Source organism: Diabrotica undecimpunctata, chromosome 2 (assembly GCF_040954645.1).
Source record: "Diabrotica undecimpunctata isolate CICGRU chromosome 2, icDiaUnde3, whole genome shotgun sequence".
NCBI classification, from domain to species: domain Eukaryota; kingdom Metazoa; phylum Arthropoda; class Insecta; order Coleoptera; family Chrysomelidae; genus Diabrotica; species Diabrotica undecimpunctata.
The window spans coordinates 4875424-4900614 of NC_092804.1; the positions used below are offsets into that span (position 1 = coordinate 4875424).

General features: G+C 33.6%; 1 protein-coding gene across 3 annotated transcripts in view; it reads left to right on the plus strand.

Moving 5' to 3' along the window:
* The first annotated feature begins 576 nt into the window (after window positions 1-576).
* Window positions 577-25191, plus strand: part of Hdc (histidine decarboxylase) — a 46833-nt gene continuing 22218 nt past the window's right edge. The window contains exons 1-4 of one of the 3 annotated variants that reach the window (XM_072522154.1): window positions 577-638; window positions 5720-5760; window positions 12332-12618; window positions 20097-20216. In XM_072522154.1, coding sequence (XP_072378255.1) covers window positions 5733-5760; window positions 12332-12618; window positions 20097-20216 — 435 coding nt within the window. In that variant the 5' untranslated portion in view covers window positions 577-638; window positions 5720-5732. Of the gene's footprint in view, window positions 639-707; window positions 833-5719; window positions 5761-12331; window positions 12619-20096; window positions 20217-25191 lie in introns of those variants that run through there. The other 2 variants (XM_072522156.1, XM_072522155.1) reach the window with 2 other exon arrangements.

Consider the following 25191-nt stretch of genomic DNA (forward strand, 5'->3'; position numbering starts at 1 on the left):
TCAAAATTTAAATCATGAGTTATTTCTAAACAAAGGACTTTTGTGACGATTTCGTAACGTTTCAAAAAAACACCTAATATTTAAAAAAAAAACTGTTTTTTTTTAATCTGTAAATTAATAATAGCAAAATAAGTAATAAGAAACAAAAAAAAATTTTTTTTTTGAATATATTAAAAATTCGGCGTTATAGGGTTAAGATAATTTGCCAACGCACTATATGTGCACGGCACTATAAGAAGAAGAACTATTTTATCAAAGATAGAAAATTTTGGTTAAAACACGATGTTTATTGGTGTCAAATTACGATTTTGGTAGGTTTTTTGCGATTTACTCAAAACAATTTATAGGTCAAATGTCTGGTTTTGTATTTATACGCTTCAAATACATTCATTTAATTTTAATACACCCCGTATAAACTGACGAATATTTGTCTTCCACAATTACCTTACAGAACCTCCTAATTCCTAATCAGTTATCCATGATCATGGAGATTTCCACCGTTGGTATGATATTTAATTTTCCAATAAAAAAGGGTGGTGGGAAACCTTATATAAAAGCTTCCAGACAGTGCTTTCCCTTCATTTGGCTTCGGCTTATTTGTTTTGCTTTTGTGTCACATAGTTTTTCAGACTGTTACGGTAAGTTTTCATTTTGTAATTTAATAACACTGTCCTGCTGAAATTTACCCAGTGTTTGTCATGTAATATAGGCGATGTCGTTGTTATGTGCAATTTGTTTGTAAATTTTCTTTTTGGATATCTATTCGTTTGTTTGTATTTAAATGTATTTGTTGGTGTGCCTTTTGGAAGTATCCATTTGATAATTTTTGAAGGTAATAATAATTATTTAATATGTTTACTAACTTTATTTTCATGTCTATAAGAAAATTTTTATTAATAATAATTTCTATTCTTTAAATATAGCGTTCATGTCCATCCTTTTGTTGTTATTATACATTAAGTTTAATAAAATTGCTCAATCCTAAACCATTTAATACAAATTACATAATTAGTATAGTCATTAATGAAAGTTAAATTAAGGTAAAAGCTGTCAATTTTATAAAATTGTATAGATTTGTCTGAAAATTATTATACCAGCTCATCTAATCCTCTACTTCAACATTTATATTATCTCAATGTGTGCTTTTTGCTATTTGGGAGTAAAAACTACTCTTGTATGAAAAAAATTCGAAAAGTCTAGATTTATTTATTTATTATTATTTTTTATACCGAAACTCTTACTTTACTATTAAATCACCATTTTACAATACAAATATGACTATCCCCTTCTTCTGAAGGAGCTCGTTTTCCTAGATTGACTTCTTCGTCTGCTTCGACTGCGTTTTCCTCTACCTCTGCGACCTCTACCTCGCCCTCTCCTTTATCCTCGTCGTCTTCTTCTTCCTCTACAGGCAATAGTCGTTGGTTTTCCACCATTTCTTATTAAACTTCCCAAAGTATATCTATGTATGTATATCTTCTATGGCTGCTGCTTTTTGAAGGGCTGTAGTAATTTTATCAACGTCAGAGGCATCTTTCGGGTAAGCAGTTTGTATGTACTCGTGTAATTAGGCCACCGGATTTTTTCAGAAGAGTAAATACCGTTCTCATAAGCTTACGCGTGAGTATGTTCTTAGACTTCTTTACTTTCAAATTTTGTCGAAAGAATTTGGATTACCGACAATCTACTATTTGATTTCAAAAAGAAAATGGCATTTTATAAATACACGTTTTATAAATATATAAATAGATTTATATATTTTAAAGATTTACTTCCTGTTCAGAAATATTGGATACAGTCCCTTTCAAGTTTTTTTAACATAATTTATGACATTTAATCACTTTACTACCCTTGAAATTCTTAAAAACTACCCCTTCATGTTCAAAAAATAGGGAAAAAAGTTTTTAGCAGCTTAAAATAAAGGTATTCAAAGCTTTAAATGTTTTACTGGTATACATATGATGAATTGTATGAGCTAAAGCCTTCTTCAGAACAATTTTCCATTCGCCCCTGTCTCTGGCAATTCTTCTCCATGCTTTAACTCCGATGGATTTTAGATCATCCTCTATGTTATCTTGATACCTAAGTTTTGGTCTTCCTCTGGTTCGTCTTCCCACTGGCCCTCTTCGGTCGAAAATTTTTCTGATCGTTGCATCTTCATCTCGCCTAATTACACGTCTTATCCATCGAAAGCGTGCTAATTTAATACATTTTACAACGTGTCAGGTTCCCCAAAGCTTCTGTACAACTCAAAGTTGTATCGCCTACGCCACAAACCCTGTTCTTGGACTCCTCCATATATTTTCCTTCGAATTTCTCTCTCGAAACGTTTAAGCAATTCTTGGTCGTTCTGTGTAAGTGACACGTTTCTGACCCGTATGTTAATACTGGCCTTATTAGTGTTTTATATATGGTAACTTTAATTTCTCTGTGTAGTTTTGGGGCCATCTGTTTCCTCAAGCCTAATAGCACTTATTGGCAAGCACTATTCTTCTTTTAATTTCTTCGCTGACATTGCTGTCTTTGGTCAGCAGCCAGCCCAGGTAGACGAAGGTCTCCACACCTTCCAGTTCCAGATCATCAATTAATAGCCTAGGTATCTGGTTGCCTGATCTAGTACAATACATATACTTGGTTGTCTGTGCGTTTATTTTTAATCCCATTCTCAGTGCAGATGCCCTTAGTGATCAAAATGCTTCAATCAGAGATTCTGTAGACCTAGCAATAATGTCTATGTTGTCTGCATATCCGACCACTTGTACGTATTTATTAAAGATGGTGCCATTCGTATTAATATGGCACTTACGAATTACTTTTTCTAGTGCAAGGTTAAATAAGAGACACGACAGTCCATCTCCCTGTCTCAGTCCATTTTTACAATGGAAGGGTCTTGAAAAGTCATTTTGGATTCTGACTACACTCTCTACGCCTGTGAGTGTAGTTCCTTCCTTCCGTTGTCAGATTTCGGTTACTCATTTATGCATGTGTTTAAAAAGAGTGTCACCACCATTTTTAAAGAGTTCGGCAGGAAGATTGTCCAAACCGGAGACTTTGTTATTTTTCAGTTTTAAAATGACTTCTTCTAATTTCTTCTTCGGTGCCGGGCGGCGCTTGAGCGTTTTCATTTTTCTTGAGCTCCAAACTAATATTATAAATTAATGATGAAATTGAATTTTTTAAAGTTTAAGAAAATACTAGTACCATGTACTAGTATCGAGTATTGCCTCCTCTAGCATTTATTACTTCTTGACAACGATCTTCCATACTGAGAATAATCGTTCTGATTTCTTCTTGATCAATTTGATTCCAAATTTCAATCAACCACAAAAATAGTTCATCTAATGTGTTTGGTGCATTAGGTAGTAGTTGTCGTAGTCATCTGCCTATGATGTCCCAAACATGTTCTATTTTGTTGAGGTCAGGACTTTTCGCAGGCCAATCCATGGCAGGAATTCCAACCTCCTGACGATACTGCTGCACAATTCTTGCCGTGTGTGCCCTGGCATTATCTTGCATAAGTATGCAATCATCGCCAATAACTGGTGCAAATGGTACGGCATGCTCTTCTAAAATGTCTGTTATATACCTCTGCGATATAAGCCGACCGCGATCTATTCTAACTAATTCCTTTGTCTAAATTAATCCCACCTCACACCATTACCGAGCCGCCGCCATACTGTACAGTCACTACGGTGTTACACTGTGCGTAGCGTTCCCCAGGCCTTCTATACACTCGGTTTCTCCTGTCAACAATATTCTTCCCCTATCGTCATTATTCCAATCAACATGTTCACGAGCAAAATGCAATCTTTGCCTTCTATGGTCTCTGGTCAATAATAGGCCAATTGGTTCTCTTCCAGGGTGTAGGTCGTTTTCGGCAAGTCTTTTTCTAATCGTATTTTGGCTAATTCTAAAGCTATAACGATACAAAAATTCAGTTTGTAGACAAATACTGGTAACAAACCTTTGTCTCAGTATAAGAAGTGTCAAAAACCGGTCTTGATTAGGAGTTGTAACCCTTCTACGGCCTTGACCGGGTCTTCTCGAGTTACTTCCAGTAACAGAAAAACGTGTTAACACTCTTAAAATGGTTGACTGGGTGAAGTTAAAACGTTCAGCGAGTTCTACTTTAGTGTATCCTTCTTCGCGAAGAGTAACGATTCTAAAACAGTCACTTTATGACAAATTTCGATTTTCTTGCTGCTGGTGGTTCATTTAAAAGAAAATAAACTTGAAAAACCCCTTTAAATATTTTTGCAAAAAGTGGTAAACACATCAGCGTTTTTTACCGTTCTTTCGATAAATTTTACAATATTCCGGGGGTAACAATAATATATTAGCACAAAAATCGAAACATTAAAATTATTTGATTTACCAGGGTCTTTACAATTATGCGTTAATTTTGGAGCGCAATCCATAATAAATTATGATATTATTTGTTTCTAATAGGCTAGAAAATAAAGCTGAAAAAATGGCAAAACCTCGCAATTTTTTCGTTCAGCATCCATTTGTACAAAAATTTGAGATTAGTCTCATTTCACCCTCTAGTTCATTTTATATATTGAGTCGTTGTACGCGTTTGGTTTTTTAAGGACAAAAGCTACCTCTAATTGTAAAAAATTGTAAAATAACATTTTAAACTTTAATATGAACATTTGGTTTTTATCAGTTAAATAGTGGTTGTTTTATGCTTTAGGATATATTATCATATTATTTCACCCCTTAAAACTACCCTTGTTGGTGCAATATATAAAAAAATATTTATCCTAAAATAATGATTTCGGTTTGGCATCTATTTGCATAAAAATGTTTGATTAGGATCATCTCATCAAGTGCTTCTTATTCTATAACATGCTCAAGGGCGTTGATTATTTTTAGGGAAGTAAACTACGCCTTATTGTCAAAAATTATTTAAAAACATTGTAAACCTTAATATGGTTAAAATTTGGTTTCGATTTGTTAAAAAAATGACTGTTTTATGCTATAATATAATATCATAATATTTTAACCCTTATAAACCACCCCTAACCACAGTGCAATTTTTATAAATAATGTAATATATAGAAAAAAAGAGAATTAAGTACAAAAACATTTATTTACACAAAAATACGAATTTACAAATAAAAATACAAATACAAATAGGTTTTTAGACATCTTCATTGAGATCGATGTCATCTTCGTCTTTTCTATAACTGGTGGACCATTTGGTAGAATGGTTTTAGTGACATATTTTTTCAATTCTTTAATTCTCATCTAATGTCTGAATTTTGTTAGTTTTTTTTTCATACAGTTTTTAAGTTAAACCTGCTTAAAGTTAAGATATGATAAATAGAAACGAATTGATCGAGAGTAGTGAACCGCTATTTTGTGACGCAACCCATAACGACCCATCTTGTAGCGCTAGTTCCGTGACGCTCGCCTTGGCATTTTACTGTAGAGAAACAATAATACAACGCTATTTGTATTTTTTCTATTTTCTGTATTACGATTTAAATATATTGAAGCTTCGCTTAAAATATTTAAATTGTTTTTTTAACCATTTTGTTATCGATATAACAGTTTTTATATAATTTCTCCTAGTAGTTAAAAAATAACTATATTTTTTAATGAGGACATTTTTTAAAGAGTATTTTGCTACAATATTAACATAAGCAAAAACAACTGTAAGATATTTAACTTTATAACGTAACATAAATTTGATCATATATATTTGTTTAAGAAAGCTGAACAAAATGGATGCTGAAGAATTTAGGAAGGAAGGTAAGATTTGATATATTATTCGCTTACTTAATAAATGTATATTTAAATCTGTACGATTTTTTTATTTCAAAACGTATACTATATACGCCATGCACAGGTATTAGAGGGAGTTTGACATTTTCTTCTTTTTCATTTTAGAGTTTATCTTTTCAATAACTGTATTTTTGTATTGATTTCATTGTCATTTTTCTCGTATTGCCTTTCTACTTCTTATTTTGTTTTTCTTGTCTAGGGATTCATAAGCTGTATTGTTAAATACATTTTTTTGCGTAGGAGATCCATTGGAAGTTAAAGTACAGGAAGATCTAAGACAAAGGTTTAAAAACAATAGGTGTTTTGGAGAGTAGAAGAGACGCATAAGACACAAAAGATAAAAACTTGAATAAAATTCGGAATGTCTATCAAACGGATGAAAATAGAGTGTCTACACAGATATGATCATTAAAAAAAAACAACCAAAAGTACTATAAATATCATTGAATGAATAATGCCGAATCACAGCAAATGAAAAAAAGCAAGAAACACTTACAAAGAATGGACATCAAAAGGGATGGGGGGATCCTTCGTCTAGTGGTAGTTTTGTGTAATGTATTATTTAATTTATACAGCATTCATCAACGTGCTGGATAACCCAAATTTTTGACGAAATGTTCTAAAGATGCTCTGATAGCGAAAGTACTTGAGCAAGATTTAATAAGAAACTGTGCTCGATATCTGCGTTTTATTTGAGTAAAATTAATAACTAAACGATGAAGAATCTAAAATAAGAAATTTCGGTTATGAAGAAAAAAATGACTCAAGGCAACCCAATCAATTCATTTTTTAATTAAGTATCTCAAAGGAAATGAACAGTACAAATTGCTTGCATCGCTTGCATTTAAAGGACTACGTTGAACGGATAAAGGGCGAAGGAACTAGGCGAATGATATAATTTGTGATACTATCTGTTCTATTTATAAAGCAGGATTTTAAGTTTTTATTTTAAGCTTTTAGCAAGCAACAGGAATAAGGCTCAGAATAGAAATAGCAAGGAACGTAACAAAATACAAATGGTGGACATACAAAAACTGAAACAAAGCAACGTAAAACAACAAATGCAAGAAGAAATAAACACAAAATTCAACGACATTGCAACACATAATAAGAAAGATATAGATACAATCTGGAACGAGATCAAAGATGTATTAGTAACAACAACAATAAACAATATCAAACAGGAAAGATAAATAAAAAAAACCATGGATGACACATCAGATTTTAGAGCTTATGAAGCAAAGAAGAGAGTTTAAGAATAAAGACTCAGAAAAGTACAAGGAACGCCACAAAAAGGTACTTAAAGAAATAAAATTAGCAAAAGAATCCTGGCTGTTAGAGAAATGCTTAGAAATAGACATCCTACAGAAAAAACATTATATATTCAATATGCACAGGAAGATAAACGAAATGGCAGGAATATATACAACAACAATGCCCACTGCACTGTTTGATAAAGATGAAAACCTACTATTCAATACGCAAGAAAAACTGGACAGATGGCAGAAATATATAGCAGAACTGTTCAGTGACAACCAACACATTGAAGCATATGACAACATCGAGAATGGACCAATAATAACAAAATCAGAAGTAAGATCTGCTATAAGTCGTCTAAAAAACAACAAAGCACCAGGACCGGATGGAATATACGCTGCGGTATTGAAATTGATACAAGATAATCAACTTGACATTATGACAGAATTATTTAACAATATATATGAAACAGGAACTTTACCAAAAGTTTGGTACATGTTCATATTTATACCACTGCCAAAAAAAGCAAATACTAAGAAATGTGAAAAACACCGAATCATTAGCGTCATGAACCACTCACTCAAAATATTCTTAAACATCATCCATGCTCCTATATACAAGAAATTGTAGGAGGGTATTGCTGATGTATAATTAGGATATTTCGCAGCGGTCTTGGCACAAGAGAAGCACTTTTTAGCATACAAGTATTGATACAACGAGCAAGAGATGTTAATAAAGATGTCTTTGCCTGTTTCATTGACTTCGAAAAGGCATTTGATAAAGTACAGCATGAGAGGCTTATTAAAACTTTGCGAATCGCAAACATCGATGACAAGGATATAAGAATAATATCCAATCTTTATAGAAAACAAGAAGCCAAGATTCGAATACAGAATTAATTATCCAATGAAGTCCCAATACAAAGAGAAGTACGACAAGGTTGCATACTCTGGCCTTTGCTGTTTAATGCGTACTCTGAACATCTATTTTGAGAAGCTTTGGAAGAAACGACTGATGGCGTGATTGTTAACGGTGAAGTAATAAATAATCTAAGATATGCAGACGACACTGTCCTTGTTGCGGATAGTGCTGCAGGACTACAAAGACTGATAGACCAAATAGTTAACATCGGTAGAAAATATGGAATGAAACTTAATAATAAGAAGACGAAAATTATGATCATAAACAAAAACAAAAAAGAAAATGTCTTCAAAAAACTAAATTGGGTCGAAAAGGGATTAAAAATAGATGGAGTATATCTTAACCATTTGCGTTTCGCAGACGACATAGTACTAATAAGCACAGATGTCCATGAACTAAAATCAATGCTACAAGATTTAAATCACAAATCGAATCAAATAGGATTAAAAATGAATCTCGACAAAACAAAGATATTAAGCAACAGCCTAGAAAACATCACGATAGATAACATCAATGTAGAAAAGGTAGAACAATATATATATCTAGGACATGCAATTAAAAACGAAAAGGAAAATCAAACCCTAGAAATTAAAAGGACACAATTATCATGGGCTGCTTTTGGGGGAAGTTGAGCTTCATTTTAAAAGATAGAAAAATCCCAATACACTTAAAACGAAAAACCTATGACACTTGTATACTACCAGTTGCAACTTATGGATTGGAAACTATGGCAATAACAAGAAAAATGGCAGAACAATTAAGAGTAACTCAACGGGCCATGGAGAGGGCCATGTTAAATATAAGCCTCAGAGACAAAATTCCTAACACCGAAATACGTCGAAGAACTAAAGTAACCGACATCATGGAAAAAATAGCGACATTGAGATGACAATGGGTAGCACATGTAGCAAGACAAGACACCAACAGATGGTCTCATAAAGTGACATTCTGGAGACCTCGAGAAACAAAAAGAAGCGTGGGAAGACCCAAAAAGAGATGGATAGACGATATAACAGCTGTAGCTGGAAAGCAGTGGATGAGAATTGCAAAAGATAGGAAAGCGTGGAAACAATTGGAGGAGGCCTATGTCCAACAATGGATGAATGAAGGCTGAAGAAGAAGAAGAAGAAGCAAAAACCAAGATATAGATGCAAAGTTTATGGCAGACAATGAGGTATTGGATAAAACAGAAAAAATAATATGCCAAGGATGCAACATCACAGACAGCTGGGATCACTCATGCGAGATTAAATGTAGGATCGAAAAAGCAAGGAGTACCTTCCAACAGATGAATAGTATTCTCTGCAATTTAATCTTGAACTTACATCTCCGACTCAAAATCCTTAATTGTTATGTGTTTTCTGTTCTTACGTATGGAGTAGAGGCATGGACACTCACTGATGCGTCTTGCAGACGGTTACAGTCTTTCGAGATGTGGTGCTATCGTAGCATGCTCAGAATATCATATGTACATCATATAACTAACGACGCAGTAATGCAACGTTTACAAAAAGAACCTGAAGTCTTGAAATCCATTAAAGAAAGAAAGTTAGCATACTTCGGACATATAGTGAGAAATACAAATAAATACAGAATCCTACTATTGATATTAGAAGGGAAAATAGAAGGAAATAGAGAACCAGGACGCCGCCGAATATCCTGGCTTAAGAATTTGAGACAGTGGACAGGTATGACCACCACAGACCTATTTCGAACAGCTGCTAATAAAATACGATGGGCCATTGTGGTAGCCAACATCCTTAGAGGATAGGCACTAGCAGAAGAAGAAGGAATATAAAAATGAAAACGAGATATGAAAAAATTTAAAAGAGATATGAGATGTTACATGTTTTCTTTACTACACTATGGACTTGAAAGTGGCACACTAAAGTAAAAACACATAAATAAGCTACAGTCATTTGAAAAGTGGTGTTACAGAACGATGCCGGTACTGGTTTAGGTGCAGTTCAATAGAGCTCTTCCTAGCAACTATAGATAGAGTCAAGATAGTGATGATGATATCCAAACTTCGATTGGGATATGGCACTTAAAGAAGAAGAGAGCCTCTTTATTTCAAACTGCTTTCCTGAGATTTTAACAAGTATTGTAATAGTAATATATCTTAATATTATTGGCTCTATTTCTCCAAATTGCATTAGGACTTTTTTTCGTGTTTCAGCACATTTCTTTTATTATTTTTGCCGTCAATAGATCTTTGCCATGAATAGATCTTGGCTCAGTTTCGCTTTTTTACTTCGATATCCAGTACAAGCATCTTATGTTGTTTATCTTCTTCCTTGTCATGAAATAATGTATTTGATTATGATTTTGTCGACTTTTGTATGTAACAATTTGACTTTCCGCCTTTTGTAAAAATGTGTTAACATTCGCCACGTCTAATGCTGTTGTTAGATAGTGGACAGTTTTGTCTATCTCGGGTCTAGTATAATTAACGATGGTAACTGTGAAGCAGAAGTTCGGAGACGTATTGGTATGGCAAAAACTGCGATAAGTCTCCTAACTAAAGTTTGGAAAGACAGATCTATCTATCAAAATATCAAGATGGGACTGATGAATGCCCTTGTATTCTCAATATTTCTATACGGGGCAGAGACTTGGACTCTTCGCGGATGCGAGCGCCAAAAATTGATGCCTTTAAGATGCGGACACGTGGTTTAAAGAGGTGACGATAGTTTGAAGAGATTATTTGTTTCTGGAAACGTTTCGGGGAGACGATCAAGAAAACGATCACCAACTAGATGGTTTAACCAAATTAAGAATTCAGCTGGAAACTCATTCTGCGAAGCTCTCAAAGCAGCTGAAGACAGAGGTTAATGGGAAAAAATTGTTAGGAATATTCTAAGGAATCACGATCCTTAGTAATGGGGAAATGACAAAAGAGATAGAATGCTGTTGTTAGTTCCAGCATAATATCATCTCCAGCGTCCTTTCTAGTTCCAAAGATTATCTTCCAAGTCTGCGTTTGGTCAATAAAACCATCAAAAAGCAATTTGTTTAATTCTACCGATTTTTTCTGAGTTAGCTAATAATACATTTCTATTCTTTTCTAAATATTGTCAACCTATTTCAGCCCATGATTCTATTTGTTGTAATCATGATAAAAAATTTAGAATACATTTTATTATTTCATTTTATTCGGATCTACTCTGTATGAGTACAAAAAACAAATTCGTTAAGGATTTCTGCTTAGTTGATAGACATGTCGTGGAATGCAAATTTTAGATTCCCCATGTCTCGTCTCCCCTCATCATAAAGATAACATCTTTATCAACGTCTGTTATACCTTGAAATTTTTAGAAGGTACAGATTAAAGCAGAAATCTGAATTTGTTTCGAAACTATTTTACCGATTTTTCTATCAGATGTCGCTATTGCGTCCATAACGACGCCATTTTATTGTTGCTTCTTAAGACAGAAAAGATTTATTTTTCACGTTGAGAACGCCTATGAATAACTGTTCTGATGAGACTTATTAAGTCGAAATACGTATCAACAGATACATAGACGCTTTGTGCGTGAAATCAAATCTTTACTGTCTTTTTCATTTTATTATTTATTGCTACTTCAAGAAAAAAATTCAATTCTTTTTTTCAAACAAATATGTAAATGAACTTAGTTTTCCGAAAACAAACGAGAGCTGGCGTATTGACTTGCATAGGAATTTACAATCTAATAAATGACATTCGACAGAGTCAATTTCTTTTATTACCCAATAAAATCTTGCATGCGGCTGATATTGAAAGATACATACTGGTTAAAGCGACATTTATGTTTTGTTTCTAAGTTAAGAAATCTTTATAGTATAGAAAATTTAACCTATATTTACTAATATTGACTTTGAATTGAATCTGGGCGAATCACATACTTTAAAAAGATTTTCTTTAAACATATACGAAAAAGGAAAATGCGAAAACAAAACTGGATATTTCAAATTGTTTTCCTTGGGATGATATCAAGAAACACATATATAGGGTGGCCTAATTTAAACATCTGTACAATCTAAAATATCTTTAAATTGGAAGAGATTTTTCTAGAAAAAGAGTTGTTCACTTATTCACTAATCTTTCATCTTAAATCCTTATATTAAATTGTAGATCGTTTTAAAGGTATTTTAATTTTCTTTAGAGGGATATTATTTTTAGGTTAGGTTAAATTATTTTAGAGGCTCTGATCTCTTGTTAACTCATTAGTGTTAGCATATCTAAGATCTGTCGAAGTCTTTGTTTTTAATGTAAAATTCAGGCTCATTTATTCTAATACTAGGCGGTCTTAAGTTTCTCCCAGATAAAAATGGTTTTCTATTGAAGATTATTTAATATTAAAGAATTTTTTTATTATAGGTAAAATACTAATAGATTACATCGTAAACTATTTGGAAAACATACGAGAAAGGCGCGTTTTTCCCGATAAGAAACCTGGTTTCATCGGCGAACAGATTCCCGACTCGGCTCCTGTAGAGGGCGAAAAGTGGGCTAATATTTTTAAGGACGTCGAAAAAATCGTGATGCCTGGCGTCACTCACTGGCAGAGCCCCCACATGCACGCATACTTCCCGGCACTGAACAGCTATCCTTCAATGTTGGGGGAGATGATCACAAACGCAATAAATTGTTTAGGATTCACTTGGGTAAGTGGTTAGAAATAAAAGTTTTTAAACAGTTTTTTTCATAAAAAAATTAGCGCATTACGATTTTGGTACCTATATGTTAAATTATTTATTGGATAGAATAGAGTACCTTGCCTATTCTACTTAAGCAACTTGCGTAATATTTGACAGTTTACAAAATTACTTGGTGTATTTCTTCCAGCAAGTGTTAAATTACTCTCGGAATAGATCCTGGCCCAATAATTTAGTTGCGGCAACTAAAAAATTGCAAAATCACTGGGCCCCATTCAATACAATGTGTTTCATTCGAACTTCGTCAAACAAACTAACCAATTGCTGAGCTTTCGAGCTTTTAATAACTGAAAAAAGCTTTTAATAACTGCCGTAGATACAAAATTGGAGAATATCTGCTCGCATATAACATCTGAGGGTCACCAACTATATTACAAAGCTTAGAAATAGATACTACCCTATTTCCTAGTAATGGATATCGTCAAATCTATTTTAACCTTATGTACAGATATTTTAAATAGCTCGTTTGTGGTGCAACCAAATGTCTGGAAACCGCTAATTATCTTTAAATTTGATGATCCGTATTGCAGAGGAGATTCCAATAAAGGTACAATGTATAGAGTGTTGTATATAAAAAAAGTGACTAATGATATCAGAAAAATGGTATATCTGACAACATTGTAAGCATCAAGTGTTGCATTAAAAGCATTAATCATTGGGAAGAAGCAAATCGTTATCCTAATAAACGAAAACACCAGAATTAGAGTCAGAAATGGAATAATACAACAGTAACTAAATTCTACAGCGAACTATATAAAGCACCTGACAAACTTGAAGAAGTAATCAGTAACTAAGAAGATGTACCAAAAGTCCTTTCAGAAGAAGTAGAATCGACAATTGCAAAAATGAAAAGCGGTAAAGCAGCTCGAATAAATAGTATAACAGTGGAATTGCTTAAATACGCTGGCAACAAAACTTGGAAAATCTTAGCAAACTTATTTACGAACATCTTAAAATCGAGATGCATATAGACCACTTCAATATAGCAAACATAATTCTAATTTATAAGAAAGGTAACAAAGAGGATATAAAAAACTACAGACCTATAAGTCTACTACCAATCGTATACAAGGTATTCACAAGGATCATTAACAACAGATTAACAAACGCATTAGATGCTGCACATTCCGAGAGAACAAGTTAACTTCAGAAGTGGATTCAGTACCATAGATCATATTCATACACTTCGAGAACTAACGAGTAGAACTAAAGAATATGTAGCGCTAGTAGCGCACTTTATTTGGTCTGACCATCGGAGTGGAGATCTTCCTCGGGTTCTTTTACCATCTACCTTGACTTCAATTACCAACCTCTCCAAGCTTTCCATTCGTCTGGTAATGTGTTCAAACTATCTTTATAATATATATACATCTATATAAATATATCTATATACCTAATAAACGCTATGTAGCGAAAAATGTTTTTGTTTATTACCTCTAATACAATGACGAGTAAAAAAAACGCATGTTAATATAGTGTTGTATGAACCCAACGGTCAGGTACGTGTACATATTTTTTTTATATTTAAGAAAAAAAAAAAAAAAACTTACAAAAATCGTTTCGATAACATATTTGGAAGTCATTCAGATCAGAAATTAATAAAATAACTCTCTGATTAATTTTGCATAAGCTCGGGTCTGACGAGGATATATACACTTATGGACAAAAATATCGAATATTTTGGAATTTTCAAATTTTTGTTTCTTCAAAATAAATTCTGGTTAATCAAGTCATTTATTGTAAAATAGAGTTTATTTTAACAATATTTAATGAACAATTTTAAGTTTTTATGCCGAGAAAATTGTGAAAAAAATAAATGTTTAACATTAGGTAAATAAGGTTATTTTACTCTAAACTTGGATGATAATTTAAATTTAAGAAAATGGTTGCGTTTCGATTTAATCTGAGCTTCTTACCACTCCCTGACACGTGTTTCTGGGTCTTCCCGTCATCAGAGAGAGCTTGTAAGAAAACTCAAACTAAACCAAAACGCACCGACTACTCTAGCAATTATAGAAAAAATAATTACCAGAGTATACTACTAGAGACATCTAGTGATGAAAGATGAAGTTAAATGTGTCGATAGCAATTAAAGTAAACTGTATACTCACGCTTAATCAAGCCATTAAGAGCGATGCTGGGAATATTTATATTCCACTATGCATCAACAATTTACTTATATAAATTACCATCTTTCTTGTACTCATTGCGTCGAGTAAGAACGATAAATATAAGAAAATGGTTGCGTTTCGATTTAATCTGAGCTTCTTACCACTCCCTGACACGTGTTTCTGGGTCTTCCCGTCATCAGAGAGAGCTTGTAAGAAAACTCAAACTAAACCAAAACGCACCGACTACTCTAGCAATTATAGAGTAGTCGGTGCGTTTTGGTTTAGTTTGAGTTTTCTTACAAGCTCTCTCTGATGACGGGAAGACCCAGAAACACGTGTCAGGGAGTGGTAAGAAGCTCAGATTAAATCGAAACGCAACCATTTTCTTATATTTATCGTTCTTACTCGACGCAATGAGTACAAGAAAGATGGTAATTTATATAAGTAAATTGTTGATGCATAGTGGAATATAAATATTCCCAGCATCGCTCTTAATGGCTTGATTAAGCGTGAGTATACAGTTTACTTTAATTGCTATCGACACATTTAACTTCATCTTTCATCACTAGATGTCTCTAGTAGTATACTCTGGTAATTATTTTTTCTATAATTGCTAGAGTAGTCGGTGCGTTTTGGTTTAGTTTGAGTTTTCTTACAAGCTCTCTCTGATGACGGGAAGACCCAGAAACACGTGTCAGGGAGTGGTAAGAAGCTCAGATTAAATCGAAACGCAACCATTTTCTTATATTTATCGTTCTTACTCGACGCAATGAGTACAAGAAAGATGGTAATTTATATAAGTAAATTGTTGATGCATAGTGGAATATAAATATTCCCAGCATCGCTCTTAATGGCTTGATTAAGCGTGAGTATACAGTTTACTTTAATTGCTATCGACACATTTAACTTCATAATTTAAATTGCTTAAACAAGTCATTTTAACTAAAAGAAGTGCATGATCAGTAACGAGTATTCCCATCTCTAGCTCTTATTACTGCTTGCTTCTTTCTCAGCATGCTTGCAAGTAAATTTTGGACATATCCTTGGGAAATTGCATTCCATTCATCCTGTGCAGCAAGCCGAAGCTGCTCTATCGTATTTGGAACGGGATTTCTTTGTCGTATGCTACGTTTTAGGTGATTCCACATGTGCTCTATTGGATTTAAATCCGGGCTAAACGGTGGCCAATCCAATCTTCGAATTTGGACCTCATCAAAATAATTACTCACTATGGCAGCGGCTTGTGGTCGAGCATATTCGTGCATTGACGTGAATCTTTCATATCCAATGTAACCAACATATGACGAAACATGATCTAGCAGGATGTTTTAAACGTAAGAATGACCAGTCATTCGTCCAATCACTTCCCCAAGTGCGATAAGTACCTCCCAACTAATACCTTCCCAAAGAATTATGCCATCAACTCCAAAACTAACGGTCTGGGCGAGACTGCAGCTGGCGAATCGTTCTCCAACTCTTCTGTAGACGTACTTTTGACCATCTGGCTTCCATAATAGGATTCTGGTCTCATCAGTGAAAAGATCGTTTTTCCAGTTGTCAATATTCCACTAAATATGTGTTCTTGCAAATTCAAAACGACGAGCTTTATGATTTTAGAGAAGACGTGGAACTTTGGCGGGGCGTCTGGGCTTTAAGTTTGCTTCTTTTGATCTTCGTCTAACTTATGAACTCACGTTAACTTATCTAACATTTAAAAGCTCATTTCTGAGGTGCATCGATGTCAATGAACGATTTTGTGTAGAATTAAGAACCAAAAAACGGTCATCAATTGCCTTGGGTGTCCTTGACCAGGCTTTGGTACAAAATTTCCTGTTTCGCGGTACCTTTTTAGAGTATTCGAAACTATAGACTCAGTTCTGCTGAGACGTCGTGCTATACCTTTTTGTACATATCCTTCCTCGTACAAAATTACAATATATGCTACTTGGACTTCATCGCAGTGTCGAATTGGTGGGATACTTGTTTTAAACTTAGTTAAATCAAAACAATAATTAATTAAACTTAATAAATTAAACTAAAAACAACCGAATTAGTATGATTTTTCCTTTACGTGAAGAAGGATTTTTATGATAAAATGTACGAATGATACTAACCACTGAATAAACGTCAAAATAAACATCAAAATATTTTAAACCAGTTGAGTAGATCAGCATATGAGTATTATCAGTAATCTAAAATTATCTTGAAAAAATAGTGACTACAAAAAAAATTGGAAAATTCCAAAATATTCGATATTTTTGTCCATGAGTGTATATATATATACTGCGCGGCATAAATTAGGGATATTGCCAATATAATGGTAATGGTACTTCATTGTGCATCAATTATATAAGTAAACAATTAAAAATTATTATACAATTATTTGATAAAGCAGCTGTACAGCTATTTGAGAATGACCTTTGTTCCCTCAAATGGAATAAACAAATTATAATTGTTTACAAACTACTTCACCAATAATTGTGCCTATCGTTCGTAAATATAATAACTAGGTAAAAACTCACATTATGAAATGTGTTTTAAATGTTTTTATTGTTTATTTTAATAATTTAAAAAAAAAATAATATTTTCGGATTTAATTTGCAATAATTTTTTTGTTTATAAACGTTTTCAAGAAAGTCGGCTATTGAAGGTTTTTATCTAGAATGCGTTGTTTTTTCACAATATTGAAATTAATGAAAAAGTCGCTTTTTTTGCTTAAATGTTATGATGCAATAAAAGTTCAGATAATCACGAGATAATACGCCCTTTATATCGACATCCCCTGGATATTCCAGTTAAAATATAACGCCTAGTAATTTTTCAAAGTTTCAAGTGATTCTTCTGCTTCGTTTCATGGGGTAATAAACTAGAAACAATGTATAAATTTAATTTAATTTAAGTTCCTGTAGCTGGCTGTATACCATGCATCACAAAATTTTTTATTTCAAATCCTTTATAAAAGGTATATAATAAAATACCCAAACGGGCTATATCACAAATAATATGTTCATTACAGAACGTTTTCGGAATGTAAATTCGTTACACTGATGATGGAATTTACATTTCGAAAACGTTCTGTAATGTATTTGTGATATAGCCCCTTTGGGTATTTTATTATATACCTTTTATAAAGGATTTGAAATAAAATTTGTTAATTTAATTATTTATTTCTTTGAATAAAAAAAATCTAGTGTTATTTGTTGATGTAGATAAGTGGCTTAATTGATTTATACAGTTGTATAATTTTTGTACTATTGTTTATTTAATATTAAGCAATATTCCTTATATAATAGCTATATAACTTATAAATAAATATAAATATATATCACCATCATTCCCTTTGCCTTTATCCCTACGCGGGATCGGCTTCCGTAATTACATTTTTCCATAAGTTTCTATTTTGGGTAATATCAATATTAATATTCATTACCGACATGTCCTGCCTAAGCGTCTCCCCCAGGTCTTTTTTGGTCTTCCTCTTCTACTACTTCCTGGAGCCCGTAGATCAGCAATTCCTCGTATTAAGTGATTAACATATCTACGTTGAACAAACCATCTTAAACTAAGCTCTCTCATCTTAACAACAATTGGTGATACTCCTAGACTTTTTCTAATATACTCATTCCTGATTTTATCCTTTTGTTACTGCACTCATCCATCTAAGCTACGAGTTACCAAACTTTTTTGTACAACGCCCCCTTTTTGTTAAAATAAAAATTTCTCGTGCCCCCCCCCCCTTAACAATAAATTGTATGGGCCTAGGAACAAAACAAAAACAAATAAGTATTAAATAGAAAATAAAACATTTATTTATACTGCCATAAGATACAATAATATCAGTTTTTATAAAATACAAAAGTTATTAATAAAATAAATATAGATTAGGTTGGTTAGTGAGATAGATGTGCTTGCATTTTCTTTATTAATAAGTATGCCTATTTAAGGTTGAGTTTTAGTAGTATGCGTATTTGGTAGAGGAATCATGTTTTATTTGCAAAGCATCTTCTTGAAGTGATTCAGGAAGGGAGTCTATGTTGACATGGGGTGGGTCAATTGACATTCTGAAAATACTCTCGGTACAAGTATTTATAAAGTATTTCTGGAACTCTTCAATTAGGCTCTCCAAATGGTGTGATATTTTCAAACTTGATCCTTCATAAATGTCTTGAAGCGTGTTTCTTCTGAGATTGACTCTACTTTAGGGAAACTTGAATAATTGCAGGAGTTTGCTGATATTTTAAGCCTCCAGAGTTACAATTTCTCAATATACATCTTGATCGCATCACGATGAGTAACTATATTTGAGTTTCCACCCTGCAATTTTAGGTTAAGGCTGTTCAACGAGTCAAAGATGTCTGACAAATAAGCCAATATTACTTAAGTACAATGTTTTTTGAAGGCCACGTTTAGTTCATTTTGCTTTTACTGTTCCAAGAAGGTGATTACTATATCTCGAAGGTCAAATAATTTTGCCAACATATTTCCTTTTGAGAATCATCGTACTTCTATATGAAATAGCAGTGTTTTGTGATCACTCCCTAAATCTTCACAAAGAGTTTTAAACAGTCGAGTATTTAACGCACTGTTTGTTATGTAACTTTAATACACAACTTTAAGACAGCATTCAGTTCATTTGAAAAAGTTTTTGCTACCAAAGCTTGTCGATGTATAACACAATGTATCCCAGTCACATCAGCATTTTTTTCTCTTACTAATTGTACAAATCTTGAGCGGGAACCAAGCATTGAGGGCACGCCAGCTGTACATACAACGATTAGTTTTTGCCAAGAGAATTCGTGTTTGTCAAAAAAGTCTGACACTGCTTTCATAACATCAATAGCTTTTGTCGTGGTCTCCACCTCTGTAGAAAAGATTAGCTCGTCTTTCAGTCTTTTATTTTCAATATATCGAACATAAACAATTAACTGAGAACATTGTGCTATTAGCAAAACATGGCGATTGTTTTACTGCAACATCTACCTGGTTTTGTATGTCTTCGGCCATATCATCAATTCAGTTCCGTACATCATAGCTGGTCTTATGGTTGTTTTATACAATTTTTCTTTCAGCTTTATTGGAATTTTTCTGTCACACAACACACAAGTCGCTTCCTTTTACTTCATCTTCCACTATTCTTGCATTCATACCACCTAGCACTAGATTAGTGTCACTCCTTGGATATCTTTTATAAGATTGATCTAGGTCTTCGAAGATTAGAGAGTTATTAGAGATATTGCATTTATTTTTTCACCTTTTAATTTATTGTATTGATCTCTAAAATCTTGTAAAATAAGTATAATATATAATTTTTTGCAGGCTTCTAGTCCAGCATGTACAGAATTGGAAATGATGGTGATGAACTGGTTAGCGAAAATGATTGGGTTACCCGACGATTTTCTGCATAAAAAAGGTGGAACGGGAGGAGGAGTTATACAGGTAAAATTTTCTATTTCCTTTACGATATGATATAAAAAATAACTATCAATAAATGGAAAACTTTTTTTTTTACTTTTATTATAAAGTGTCCCGATGCTCATATGATGCGCCCGATGATATGCTGAGTATGGTTGTTACTTAAATAAACAAGACAATGTAAATACATAAAGCCATCCGCCATGGATGGCATAAATTGGAAAATAAGGTCAGATAAAGTTGTTGCGATTAAGTCTTGGATAAAAAATCAAATTTTGAACCTAGAGAACATAGAAGAGGCTTTAAAAATAATGAAAAATATGTTCTACTAAAACAAATTAAAAAACTAAACGAAATTAGAGTAAAGAGAGGGATAGTAAAGGAAAAGGTTTCAAACTTGGTGAAGTACACCCAGTATCAAAATCAGAATCACTCAATAAGACTTGCTTGTATTAAGTTTTTGGAAGAATTAGAAGAGAAAGGTCAAAAAAGATGTGTTGAAAGATCGTTCGACCCACAAAATGGATGCAGGCAATAATAATTCCAATACTAAAATCAAATAAATCACTAACTGATCCTGATTCCTCTAGAACAATTTCTCTTACCAATGCAATGTGTAAAATCTTAGGAAAAATGGTAAATTATAGACTCAAATGGTTTTTGGAAAATAATAAATTAATAATCAATGAACAAAGCGGCTTTCGTAGGAACAGATCCACCATAGAAAATTTAATAGACCTGGAGTCCGAAATACATGAATCATTTGCAATTGGACAGGAATGTGTTGCTGTTTTTTTTCGATATAACAAAAGCGTTTGACATGGCTTAGAGATAAGACATTCTTAACACATTTATTCATTGGGGTGTCAAAGGTAACACGCTATATTTTATTCATAATTGTCTTAACAAAAGATAATTTAAAGTTAAGATAAATAGTACAATATTCAGTACTAACGACCAAACAAATGGAACAGATCAAGGATCCGTTATTAGTTCAACACTATTCTTAGTAGCGATAAACAAAATCTTAGAAAAACTTTCCAAAACCTATTAAGGCGAGAATATACGCTGATGATTTAGTTATATATTCAAGAGGAAAAAATATTCTTTCTATACAGAAAAACTTACAATGTGCAATAAATAACATTGAAAACTGGTCGAAAGCTGTGGGATTGAAATTTTCGACAACCAAAACCAAATGTATTTTATTTTGAAAAAAACGGCATTCTACAAATCCAGATCTTTAGTTATATGGAAACATATTAACTTATGTGGAACACTTATCATTTTTAGGATTGATCTGTGATAAGAAACTATCTTGGAAATACCATATTATGCAAATTAAGCAATTTTGTAAATCTGATCTCAATCTAATTACTGTAACACTGTACAATCATAATTGGGGCGATTGGAGCTTGAATTGCTTGAATTGAATATTTTAAAAGTTTGATTCATTTACAAATCACTAGTACGATCAAAACTCGATTATGGACCAGTTGTATACTCATCTGCAAAGAAGACTCCTCTTGCTCAACTAGAAGTCATACAACTAAGAATAGCTACAGGAGCATTTTGTCCTGTCCCCTTTAAAAGTCTACAATGTTTAACAGGGGAACCACCTTTAAATTTTAGAAGAATTGACTTGTCATTAACATACGCAACATATGTGCGATAAAATCGCATCCCACTTTCCATCATACTATCGCTGAACGTTTTAAATAAACTTATATCAATGAAAAAAGGACGAACCCTCCCTTTTACGAGAGAATTAGAAGATATTTCTCTCTCCATATCTGTATCTCTAGAGTAGGGAGGGCGAGTTAAGTTTCACAGCACTTCGGCCACAATTGACCTATTGTGCATCCTCCCAGGGAGCTGTCACCCTTAGCTCATTGTCCATGCTGCCATTTCTAGGAAGGTGGAGAAGTCACCAGGAGACATCTCTCTTATGTGGGCAGGTGTGGGCCAGGACTCGCCGAACGCATACTCTCGTATTAACGATAACTCTGCTCATTCACATAGGACATGCTCTACAGTTTCGTTTTCTCGTTCACACTTTCTACATAGAAGTGTGTCTGCTAGCCCCAGTGTGTGGAGGTGTTTGCTTAGTTGACAATGATCAGTTAAAAAACCAACTGCCAAACGTAGATTTTTCCTGGTCATTCCCAAGTACTTCTTTGATGTTGACTCTTGAAGGTTACTTAGTGTTACCCTGGCAAGTTTACATCCTTTCCCTTTTTCCCATCTTTTTACGGTTTGCGTATGGGAGTGACATTTGACAATTTCCGCGATTGTTGTAGCTGACCAACCAAAAAGATCCCCAGGTCCTAAGAGTCTTAGGCCTGCCGCCTTCCTAGATAATTGGTCAGCAATGCGGTTGCCTTTATTCCTATTGTGTCCTTTAACCCACCTCAGGATGATGGTATTACCATCCGAAGCTTGAGTTAGTGACTCGTGACACTCCATTACTAAACCTGATGTGACATGTGGTCTATTCAAAGTTAGTAGCGCTTGTCTGCTATCTGTGCAGATCATTATAGTTTTCCCTGCTATACCTTTTTGGGTTATCTCTTTTGCGGCTATGGAGATACCAGTCAGTTCTGTCTGAACTACGCTGGCATTTTTGCCCATACCCCACTTTATTCTTAGGTTCAGTGATCTGGAGTATATCCCACATCCTGAGCCTTCTTTCATTTTGGAGCCATCGGTATATATGCAATAGGCATTTGCAACGTTTGTCTCCATATACTGTCTTGTTTCAATTTTGTAGGGTTTGTTAAAGACAAACTTTGGTTCAATTGACTCGCAGCCTACCTGTAGCAGTGGTAACGCATCCAGTTCTCCCCGCCAGAAACGAGTTCTCAATTGTCCCATTCCTACATCAAAGTTTGCACCAGCTGAGCGCAGTCGCATCATTGTCACTAGCGCCACCCTTCTTTCCCACATTATTATCATATCTATACAGATTCATCCAAAACTATTGATGGTGTGGGATCAGCAGTTATAACTCCGGACATTGTATTACAGTTTATATTATCTTCCAGTTGCAGTATTTACTCTGGAGAACTATTCTCAATTCTGCAAGCCCTCATTTATATACGTACTCAAAGAAATTTAAAAGTCTGTCATAATTACCGACTCTCTCAGTGCATTACATACGATAGAACAGTTATATACAAGTAATCTTATAGGCATTTTAATAAAAACAATAACATTTGCTAAACAGCGCGAGGCAGCAAGTACACTTTATATGGGTTCCATCACATATTGGACTTCGAGGAAACGAACAAGCACATTTTTATGCCAGGGAAGTAGTATACAATGCCTCTTCAGTGTTAGTGAACGTAGTGTCTGTTTTCAACCACAAATCGTTCCTTAAAGAAAAAGTGACAAATGAATGGCAAAACGAATGGAATCTTTCACAATCAACTCTACACATCGTAAAGTCCTCAATCGAATCTTGGTGCGAGATAAATTTAAATCACCAGCTGATTGTTAACCTAACCCGTTTACGTATAGCTTATAGCAGACTAACTCACAACTATCTAATCTCCAAATCAAACCGCTCTATTTGTGACTGATGTATCTGCGACATTAATGTAACACATATCTTGATAGTGTCCTAAAATATTAGTGGAAGACAAAAACACTTACTATCTAACAATATAAAAGCAGTCTTAGGAGCACTTTGTAAATTTACAAATATGTTGAATTACTTGAAAGATATTAATGTTTTAAACAAACTGTTTTGTAAGCCCTATTTACAAATAGTAAAATCTGATCTTACCTAATTGTGAACCTAATGATTAATCCAAAAAAACTCTTTATACTTAATTAATAGAGAAGGTACAAATATGGGCTATGCTACTAATATGAGCTATCGCAATTAATATGAAATACACACCACCATCTATACGTCAATAGCTTGACTAGACACTCTTTAGTCTAAAATAACTAATAAAACTTACAGTGACCTAGGTCTAGTGACCGTTGAAACAATCACATGTTAGTGTTGACGCTGCTCAAGAAATTTTTCAGGTATGTTTTTATTTCAATTTTTTTTTTCGGTGAAAACTAAGAATAAATTTAATATTTTATCACACATCGTAAGCGAAAGGCTGACATTCTCATAATATTTTCTTTTAATTTTTGTTGCATTTTAGTTATTAATATTTGAATATATGTTTGGTTATGTTGCAATATGGGCTAGCGTGGTACTACAAATATGAGCTAGCCCATATTTGTATGGTGCTACAAATATGAGATAGCCCATATTTATATCAGTTTAGTCTACAGGGTTTTTTTCTTTTCAGAATGCCTAGAAAAGTATTGTAAGTCCAAAACAACGAATGTCCTGGGATCCAGATAGCATGAAATCTGCTATTCAAGCTGTGAGAAATAAAACGATGGGTACATTAAAAGCAGCTAAAACTTATAATGTCCCGAGATCGACAGTACAACAGTTAGCAAAAATGACTGAGTCCAGATGAAGCAGTACTTAAGAAACTGGAAAGAGGAACAATTCTTGGCCCAGATTTAGAAAATGTTTGGTGGACTATATCCTTCAAATGGAAGCGAAATTCTATGGTTTAACGCGGACTGATATCAAACGAATGGTATTTAATCTGGCTGAATCAAATGGATTAAATCATCCCTTTATGCAGTTAAAAAAAGCTGGTAGAGGTTGGCTAGATTTGTTCTTGGCGGGTCATAAAAATACATTGGCTTTAAGGAGACCCACTGGAACGTCTTTTGGACGGTCAGCTAGCTTTAACAAAGAGAATGTTTCAATAATTGTTGATAATCTAGAAAAAGTAATATGATTAATACAATTTTTCCAGTAATCAGGTTTACAACGTAGATGAAACAGGCCTAACCATTGTTCAAAATAAAATTGGGAGGATCATTGATCACTTTAATTGCATGCATGGGTGCTGGAGGGAATTTTATAGCACCCATGTTAATCTTCCCAAGAAAGAATATGAATGTGCAACTCATA